General features: G+C 41.6%; 1 protein-coding gene across 2 annotated transcripts; it reads right to left on the reverse strand.

Moving 5' to 3' along the window:
• Positions 1-52: 52 nt before the first annotated feature.
• On the reverse strand, positions 53-5,773 carry rnf8 (ring finger protein 8, E3 ubiquitin protein ligase). Of its 2 annotated transcripts, none has more exons than XM_027015847.3 (8): positions 5,323-5,773; positions 4,700-4,846; positions 3,662-4,348; positions 2,439-2,501; positions 2,252-2,341; positions 1,773-1,880; positions 700-904; positions 53-328 (listed from the first exon to the last, which is right to left on the reverse strand). In XM_027015847.3, exons 3-8 carry the CDS (start codon positions 4,343-4,345, stop codon positions 264-266), a joined length of 1,215 nt encoding a protein of 404 aa, XP_026871648.2. In that variant the 5' UTR covers positions 4,346-4,348; positions 4,700-4,846; positions 5,323-5,773; the 3' UTR covers positions 53-263. The 2 variants fall into 2 exon arrangements, with proteins under 2 accessions (XP_026871648.2, XP_026871639.2); XM_027015838.3 differs by having other exon boundaries at positions 4,718-4,846; positions 5,323-5,772.
• Between the last annotated feature and the right edge of the window lie 4,562 nt (positions 5,774-10,335).

Below are 10,335 nucleotides of genomic sequence, written 5' to 3' on the forward strand. Positions count from 1 at the left end.
ATGATTGTGGAGAGTATTACATACTTTCAGTAATTATTCAGAGTATAATAGCTCAGTGCAAAACAAATAATGATGCTTTATTTATATGAGAAAAATAAAACTAACAAATGATATACAAACAAGAAAAAAACAAAAACAAACAAACATTCTTAAGTGTTCAAGTGTTTCTCAAGAAAACAGTTGTTCTTGTTGGTATACATCACTTCAAGAAAATGACTTGCTGGGGTCTATACAGCACACAGAAGCTTTCAATAACTGATGAGTCACTTGTCACTGGTGTCGTTCTCCTGGGTCAATAACATTCCTAGAGACATGGCTGCTCTCCAGCCTGTGCAGACACATGCAGTGGCTCAGTCCAGCACTGTTAGAGGCACAGTCACATGCTGTCATTCACCACAGATCTAAAACCTCGATTCAGTTGTGTCCTGAATTCAAGTTGATTTCCCCCTCACACCTGATCACCCAGCTATAAATCCCTTCACATGTTGGATCATGCATGTTAGAACAGGAAAAACAAAACTGCGAAGGGCAGTGGAGCCCCAGGACTGGAGCTTAACAGTCCCGTTTTACAACAGTCCAGCCAGTGTGTCAAACAACCTGCACCAGTAATGCGTCCATGACCAACTCCACAAAGGCAATGCAGGCACCACACAACGCAGCGTTACTGGACAAGTGGGCAGGTGCGAACGCACCTCTCACCTTTCCTCTCGGTGACTAGCGCCAGTCTCCTCTCTCTCATCTCGGTGCTGAGGTTCTCCACCATGCGGTCGATGCAGTTGTCCAAGACGAGAGAGCGGGTCTGGGCAACGATGGGCTGCCTGCAGATGGGGCACTCATCCTTCCGGCTCCGCCAGTCTCGGATGCAGTGCTGACAGAAGCTGTGCGCACAGTTCAGCGTCACGGCCTGGACAAAAAGGAACAGTCGGAGAGAAGGGCCTTGGCGTTAAGCACCTGTTCAGTCATAAACAAAGGATTTCAGCAAAATTAGTCTAAAGTTTAGTGAAATTTAACACGTTGTCAGTACTAGTCATGTCAAAACATTTGCAGTTTTTTTTAATGCTTCTGTTAAGTGATCTTGGGTATGAGAAAAGCACTATACAATTTGAACTTATTAATCTACGAAAATCAACTGCCGTTGAGCAGCATCTAGTCGGAATGAAACTTCATGTTAAAAGCAGATTTGGGTCTATGTAGGATCCAAAATGAGCACCTCTGACAAAACCCTGAAACGTTTGCAGTTGGCCACAAAGCACACTGATGTGATGCCAAGCATCCTTAGCCCCATTACACTGATCACAAATAAGTGATGCATCTGAGTGAATATATGGTCTACTTTTGGATTAATAGTTTATGGTTAACTGGACTAAATAGCCTAGAGTTTATAAAACATGGTGAATCTGTTCTGCAGTTTTCCAGTCGTGTTCACTTGACAACACAAACTACAGTCAAGTTATCAGCAACATGAAGTGTTTAAGAACACAATGTCACCCATTAGGTGTTCCACCTGTAAGGGAGAGACTGCAGCAGTGGAAGTCAGCTAGAGCATGCTTGAGGTTGGGAAAAACAAGAATGGGATAATGAGACCCTAAAACTGTGTTTCTCAACTCTGATCCCGTTGCTCCTCCATCTTGCACACCCAGTTCAGCTCAGGTTAAAGCAGTTGATGAGTTACATCATGTGATGCAGAGCAGAGAAAACTAAATAAGAGAAATTCTAAACAGGCAGGGCAATCTGGAGAAGCTTTGCAAAGCAGCCGTGCACCATGGCCACACCTCGATGAAGAGCTCAGAGCAGATGATGCACTGAAGCTCATTTTCCAGGACCTCCGTCATCTGGGTTACCACCTCCTCCTTCTGGGCTCTAGCTTTTTCCTTCTCCTCCTGCAGGAAACAAAACTCTGCCTTTAAACAAGCAACATGGTATGGCATTAGTTCCTTTTTCATGAATGGCTATTTGGCCTTTAATGTTGTCTGCTATTCTTAAAGAACATAAGACTTCAATGTCATCTGAGCAGAACACATAAATCAATTTTAGCCTTCAGAAAAAGTTGATGTCTAACTGATGACCAAGTTAGATCTTTTAGGTTCAGGCTCTTCCACTGTGCTTGTTTATTTCCTTTACATTTCAGGTTTTACCCTTTGATTTAAAAGGGCAGCATGGAGTGAATATCTTGATTCATTCTTAGGGAAGAAAACCAGGCAGCAGATACGATGTCTAAATGTAATTAGTTTCTCCATCGCAGAGGGATTACCTTGGTAACTTCCAGTTCCTTATCTTTGGCCTGCAGAACCTCCTCAAAACCTTCCTTTGCATGTCTGAGCTCATCTATTACTTTTCGGTGCTGTAATGGATGGTAAAGGATACAAAGTCAGTATACCTTTGGCCTCTTTTGCTACAAATGAAATATATATCGTACATGCAAACAAAACAACTACTACCTCCTTTAAAGCTTCTTCCAACTGTTTCTTCAAGCCATCTTCTTTCTGCTGAGCATTCTCCATCTTAAACAAGCAACATTGTTTGTAATGCATTGTCAGTGATTAAAGAGACATAGCACATGCTGAAAAAAAAACCACACACAAAAAACACACCTACATGCAGTTGGCCAAGAGGCAATTAACTCAAATTTTTAATTTTACACTCAAAAATAAGAAGAGTTGTCAGGGTTCAACAATAACCTTTTTCCAATTTTCCAACTGGAAAATTCATTTCTAATGGCATGAACAAATCTTTGTACTTTAAAACGCTATTCACATATAAATAAGCACACACAAACTAATATATTTAGTTGGGGTTCTTTATTCTTATAATAAGGTGTACATTCTCACAACATACTTTGACTTGTTTAGGAAACCTTTGCTTATTTACAACAAAAAGAAAATATCACTCGCATTTAACCCTGTGATATGCTGTTGTGACCAACTTTGTCATCTTGGCATCTGCTTCATCTGTTGTATGCTCATGTCCAGATGCACTATATACATAGTGACAGAAAAACTTCTAAAATTTGCAGTAGACATAAAAAAGAGCTACTTTTATCTGCCTTGTTAGGATCTTCCTTACAAACTTTGCAGAACATATCAGGTACAGAGGGGTCATTGTTTTGATGTTGCTTTGTCAACAGATATTGTTTGTGAACAGATATTGGTTTGTTCTGACTGGATGCGCAAATGGATAAGAGCATTTTTGTGCACTACGAGGGGTTTAAATATTCAAGTAAATTGAGTTTTGCGTCAGATACATTATCATCACATTGTGACCCCCACCCCAACATGAACTAGCTCAACTGGGCAAGTGATCTTTCATGCTGCTGGCCCAACATTGGGTTTACTTGCCCCAGGCATCTTGCAATCATTGTTGCTTAACCCTGGGTGTTAATCTGCATGTTCAAGTTGCACATTGCGAGCACTTGGAGACTTGGCCCCAGGTGTCTGCTCAGGGCTACTTACAAGCTAAACATCTCATTTACAACACATTTCCAAAGCCATACCCACCTGCTAGATATGGAACTGATGGACAGATGCAGCACATTAAATGTACTCACAAACCAAAGGAAGCATGTATAGAATAAAATGATCTTATAACCACCTCTACCATTTATGCTATACTGGACTGTGACATGCTCACCCATAATAAAACAGTGGCTTTGAGAGCCGCTCACCTCCAGTCTCCTTTCTTCCGAGTAAATAGACCGCTCCACGATCTCCACGCGCTGCAGGGCCTGTTCCTGCTGCGAGCTCAGTTGGCCTCGGAGCACCTCCAGCTGCTCCTGAAGTGCCTGCATCTGCTGCTGCTGGCTCGGGCTGCCAGGCTCCTGCCCCTCCAGTTCAGCTGCCTGCCGCTGTGTCTGCCCCATACGCTCCTTCAGTGCGCGCAGGTTTCTGTTGTAGCGCTGTAATGCGGCGAGCTGCTGGCTGCTGGACCTGCAGTCAGCGGAGCTGCCAGGTGGGCCACTGGGTTCAGCCTGATCCGGGGGCCTGCAGGTAGAACCGGTATCGTGCTCCACTGGAGCGGTTGGGCAGGGCCTGGCAGTTGACTTGTCCACATCGGAGGAGCGATAGAGCTTGGAACCGGAGTCCTGTGTGGTGCGTAGCACAGTTTCATCTGTGCCTAACTTGCGCTTGGCCTTGTTGGGTTTTGGGACTGAGGCACTGGTGCTGGCTTCAGTGCCAACACTCTTGGTCAAGAAATCTTTAATTCTGCTGAGACTGCAGTGAACCAGGACGTACTCAAACTCGACTGGGTTGCCATCTAAAGGAACCCCGAACCTAACGATATCGCCCTGCTGTAGAGGGCGAGGTTTCATGGAAGATATACGTGTTCCGTTCACCCAAACTCCATTCATACTCTAAAATAGTGGGGGGAAAAAAACAAGCTTATAATTATATTTAAAAGAATCTCAGCCTATGCTATACAGCCAAGAAGGACATGACAGGCAAGAGGACAACAGAAATGGTTTTCCAGTGTTATTACTGAATGCTGTTCTATGCAGCAGTCATGGACCAAATTAAAGATCACAGTGCATCAAATTTGAAGCATGGTTGCATTTGGTAGAGTCAAGGATTAAAAATACCCATGTAAGCATACATTAAAACAGCAGACTTGACGCAAAACACTCAAGCTACATCTGTATTTAGACTTTACAGAGAAACAGTTGTAGCTAAACACAAGCAGTTTTTACTCAGTAAAATTAACTGACCTACATACGATACTGTACCTCATTGTCGGTCACCGTCCACTGACCATCCTCTCTCTGCTTCAGCATACAGTGATTTCTGGATATCATCAGTGGATAACTCGCTGACAGAATCTGATGTGTGACATTTAGGCCACGTCCAATTGTAACCTATTTCAGAAAAGAAGTTAAAAAGGAAAACAACAAATCACTGAAGCTACCTAACAACCTACTATAGATTTATCTACTGGCTTTAGCTGTGACAATAGATAAATGGAACGAAAGATGTGCTATTAATATTACGCTAATGTACCTGCTAGCTATCCGGCTAATTAATTTACGTTAGCTGTTTTCCTAGCTAAAAGTAGCTCGTTGCCAATTATCACGGTTCTGCTAAGCCAGAGCACTGGGCTAACCGGCTAGTTATAGCTATATGACATACCACATCACATCTCATTACTTAGCTAACGCTAGGTTACTAAGATAACTATTTGGCGACTTTAGCTGACCACGTAGGATTAAATCGGGTGTTAAGTTACTATTAATTTGTTTAGCTAGCCAATCACACAGAAAACTAGCGTCAGCTAGCTAGTTAAATATCTAATGTTAGCTACCTAGCTAGCATACACAGTTAGGGATAACATTACCTCAGAATTTTCGAAAAGACGTAGCCAGCCACTATTTCGTCCAACTCGTTTTAAACACCATATTTTGCCATTCGCAGCATTGTCTTGCTCGGACGATAATGAGGGTTCTTCTTCAACCCCATCCATAATTCTCATGCCATGCAGCTATGTAGAATTAACTAGCTAACACTACAGCTTTTTCTTGAAAAAGTTGCCATAGTCACAATCTGGAGGGCCACCAGAGGCAGTAGAACCACAGATATGCACATACAAAACGACGCCAGACAACAACAGAGCCGTTCTAAAGATGAGAGTCTAGTCACGGCGAAAGGCGGGAGATAATAGCCATCTGGAGGTGTCTTCTTCACTCTGTGGAGTGAAGAATCATGTTTCTCTCTCTCTCTGGCAGTCTGATGGATGAGTCTGGGTTTGGTGAATGCCAGTAGAACATTACCTGCCTGAGTGCAATGTGCCAACTGTAGAGTTTGGTGAAGGAGGGATAATGCTGTGTGGTTGTTTTTCAGGGGTTGGCCTAGGCCCCTTAATTCAGTGAAGGAAAATCGTAATGCTTCAGGATACCAAGACATTTTGAAAAACTGGAAAAATTGGAAAACTTTGTGGGAACAGTTTGGGGAAGGTCCTTTTCTATTCCAGCATGACCGTGCCCCAGTACACAAAGCAAGGTCCATAACGGCATGGTTGGATCAGAATACCACTGCTCTATTGTCATGCCTGACAATGCAAGCTAATTGTAGGGAACCTTTGCTCATTGTGGAATATCGCTACTCTAAAATCAGGTTCAACTTAATGGCGTAATTAATTTTAGCAGAGCAAAGAAACAGAATGATAGACCGTGCCACGTCCTTTAAAAATATTCCGTGTGCATGGTTCTGTGCGATACCTCTGACAGCCACCAGATGGCATTAGTGTCTGCCTCTTGAGAAATTTTAATCTGAGCCACTACATTGTTCCTATTCTTTCAAAGGTCTGTATCAGGGATATTCCGCTCTATGTCTGGAAAACAGTTTGACATGTCAAGAATGGACTACGTTTTAATTTTATTTTACCAAAGAGAAAAACGATATGTAGTGAAATACAGTGAACTGCATATTTCCTTCACTCTTAAATACTATGTTGCTTTTACTGTAAATATGGTGAATAACTGGGTAATTATTTTATTTTAGCTTTAATTTAGTTATTATTATATTAGTTATACTGTCTCATTAGATGCTTCATATTACCTTAATATTACATGACATACACTATATGGCTAAAAGTACAGTATGTGGACACCTGACCATGACACCCTTATGATCTTGTTGGACATCCCATTCCAGATCTATGGGCATTACATAGCTGGTTTCATGTTTATGGCTCTAGAGGGAGCCTCTTTTGGGTGCGATGTGTCTGTGGGTGTTTGTGCCCATTCAGTGAAAAGATCATTTTTGAGGACAGGCATGGATGTTGGATGAGAAGGCCTGGCTCGCATTCAATGTTCCAGTATCCAGTTCATCCCAAAGGTGTTCAGTGGCTTTGAGGTCAAAACTCTGTGTAGGCCCCTGGAGTTCCTCCAAATTTATCAAACAAAGTCTTTATGGAGCTCACTTTGTGCACAAGTGCACAGTCATGTTAGACCAAGCAAGCTAAAACACGAAAAACAGCCCTAGACTTTACTTTTTGCACTATGCATTCCAAACATTACCAAGCATGGCTGCAGAGCACTGCACTGCTCCTATGACAATGTCATATTTAAAGCCACCAAGCTCCTCATTTGTCTATTTGTTTGTATACTTGACAATCTATTTGCAGCATGACTTAGATATGGGTACGGATGAAAATGAACTCAATAATTAGGACGGGTGTATACATATTTTTGGCCAGTGAATGTACCTGGTGGTCTGTGAATCTTAAGATCAGACTAGACTCTCAAACAGTTCAGTTGCTCCTGAGACCCAAAATACTGTAACTGGGAAAGATGCAAAGAGTGACACTAGCGCACCGTGAACATGCGATTGTCATGTGTGCAGAGTTGGGTGGTTAGTGTTCTCCTCCAAGCACATTTAGCCATGCTATGAAACTGCATGATGCACAACTTTGGGAAGACATAGCAACTAACATGCAAGAGAAAGCCTGTGTTAGCCCACACTGTACCTTGGAATCTGCAATAGCAAGAACTCAGAGAAATGTGGCAGAAGGAAAGGCCACTACATCTTAAAGTGTGAGCTGTTGGTACAAGGACAAAGCTGTCGCTCTCTTTTAAGTCTATTAATAGACTTAATCAGAATTCACCCCTGTCACAAATACCCACAACAGCAGGTAGACTATACTTATCATGCATGAATAATCAGTCTCTGAATGGACTTTACCTTTAGGGGTGGGCAGTTGTTTGTTTAATTGCATGCATTTAAAAATATGCATGCAATTAGTAATTTGTATTATTCTGGAATGGAACTATATTTGTAAACATTTTCAAATATATGCTTTTTATACCACATAACCTATCATTTTAACAATTCATGGTCCTTTTCTGCCACCCCCTGAGTAACATGGTTCATTTATTGCAATGTGGTCTGATTTGTAGTGTATTTTTCAGATTATTTCAAACATCAGGGTGTTTGGTTTTGGACTGCAGAATTGCAGAACATCCAGCAACTATGTTCTTCTACATCCTTACAGAATGTGCCCCCTTTTGTGACGTAAAGGATCTCATAAGGGGCCACAGTCTGCTGAGAACAGCTTCCTGACACTCCTTTGGCAGAGGAGCAGAGGAACTCAGCACAGTGAGTGTGGTCTTCTGCACTGAAACCAATTACTGGTGAGAATACCCAGCTCATAACAACAGTTGCATTGCTGGGGGAATGAAAATGACAAAATTACATTTCAAGCCAAAGAGTACAGGCCTGAGTTAACACCTCTGGTTCGGATTAATACCGAATCGTAATAAAATACAGGTCTTATTCTGAAATGGTTGTGAAAATAATTTTTTTGTGAAATGGTTGTGAAAACCATTTAAAACAGTAATTACAAAGCAGAATTCATATAGAAATGGGTAACTTATTCACCGATTAATGGTGAAATATTTAAGTGTCTCTGAAAAATAAATTGGTAAGTATCTTATTATAAACAACATTAACCACAGTCGTGTTATGAAATAAAAATAAAAGCTCATCTTATCAGACAGTGTTATCAACCATTCAGGCCACTTGAGTAAACAGAGTCTGAATATCATTTTGTTCATGTCTATGAACCACACACCTGTTATTACTCAGATAAGGTAGCCATTGTGAAACCAATGTCGATTGACCTGAAAATTGCTGAGAGTTTGAAGATCATCAGTGCTTGAGTTCTCTTGTAACATCAGAAAGTTTCAAAACCCACTCAGTCGTGCAAGGATTATTCAGTACAGAGCCTGCATGTAAATACTGTGCAAGCCACAAGCCTATAGTTAAGACACTTCAGAGAAAAATGAGAGAGAGAGAGAGAGAGAGAGAGAGAGAGAGAGAGAGAGAGAGAAAGAAGGAAGGAGAAGGTGAAGGAGAGAGGGAGAGTGAGAAAGAGTGAGTGAGGGAGAGAATGTGAAAGAAAGAAAGAGAGAAAGAACACAGGAAATACTGTAGAGGTGATATGTTGATACAAAGGTGAAAAACTTTTGGCAATGTTGCGATGCTTTATTTCACTGCAGAGTCACAGTGTGAACTGCAGCCTCTAGTCCAACATAAGATTCTATTCCAGCACAGTAGCCTTGCAGTTTGCATTTGTATGCTCAGCACTGACACCAAATGCCTATGCTTCTGTAATCTCCTGACACTGTATGCCTATGCTTCCATAATCTCCTGCCACTGTATGCCTATGCTTCCGTAAACTCCTGCCACTGTTTGTCTATGCTTCCGTAATCTCTTGCCACTGTATGTCTATGCTTCTGCAATCTCTTTCTGAAACTGAGAAGGACGTTAAGATTCTTGTAGGAGTGTCCTTGCAGGAGGGTAGGCTGGTCAAGTGATCAGAATTTTGAAAATTTACAGACTTCTGAAATGTTCCAGGGTTCTGAAAATGGCAGCAAGAATATTAAGATATTTAGTGGACTGTAGATGCAAATTTATTTTGACTGGGAATGCTTGTATTTCTTATGTGGTCCGTTCTGTTGTGCCTAGCAGTTACAGTATATCTTTAAACACGGCATTCATGCAAGAAACTGTCACGTTTGTCCTGGAACTGTCTGTCGTGCTTTTTCATTCACTTCATCTACGCAAAAGACCACTAAAGGGTAAAATATCAAATCAAACATCAAAACCCTTGGTAACCATCCTAACTATATAATCAACGTTTTTAGATCAAGTGCTATTATGTTACATAACACAGAGGCCCTGTATATGAACGCCTTTGACTGAGGACTATGCAAAATTTTCTAGCAAAGACTGAAATTCAGCACCACGTTCCCATGAATATGGTTCATCATGAACCTGCCATATCTATGAATAAACTACCAATGCGCACTAGTATCCTATTGTGCATCACTTCCTGTGAAATGACATACTCGTTGTATGTCTTAGTAGCTGCAGGGCTAATCAGATAACTAGCAAAGAATATTAATTAGTTCTACCTTCTTTCTGCAGGAATATCTATAAAGAAAGTTGTCTGTTGCTAATGGGGCTCTAAACTAAGGAGGAAATGGCGGTATACATTCAGCAGACCAAATTCAGCGAAAAACCAAAATGCTCACAGCCAACTTCCTCTCTCTGCAGCTCGTTAGCAGAACACACTGTTCTAAATGAAGCTACATAGAGTACATTATTCAATTTCGCGACAGAAACGGAGGGAAGATGTGTGTGTTGGCGGGTTGGGGGCTTTAAAATGTTGCACAGCCTTATTAGACTACGATGGCAGCGCCTTTTGCTTCTGGATTCAGGCCACACTTAATGTCACACACGCAGAATGGAACCTCTTTGCTGTATCTATTGTACCAGCAGAGAAAAATGACAACATCCACATCTTGCAAATGGAGGGCTGACAAACTCCTGTAGGAGAACTCAAAAA

The sequence above is a fragment of the Electrophorus electricus genome, chromosome 7 (assembly GCF_041902795.1).
Source record: "Electrophorus electricus isolate QZ-2024a chromosome 7, ASM4190279v1, whole genome shotgun sequence".
Taxonomy (NCBI): domain Eukaryota; kingdom Metazoa; phylum Chordata; class Actinopteri; order Gymnotiformes; family Gymnotidae; genus Electrophorus; species Electrophorus electricus.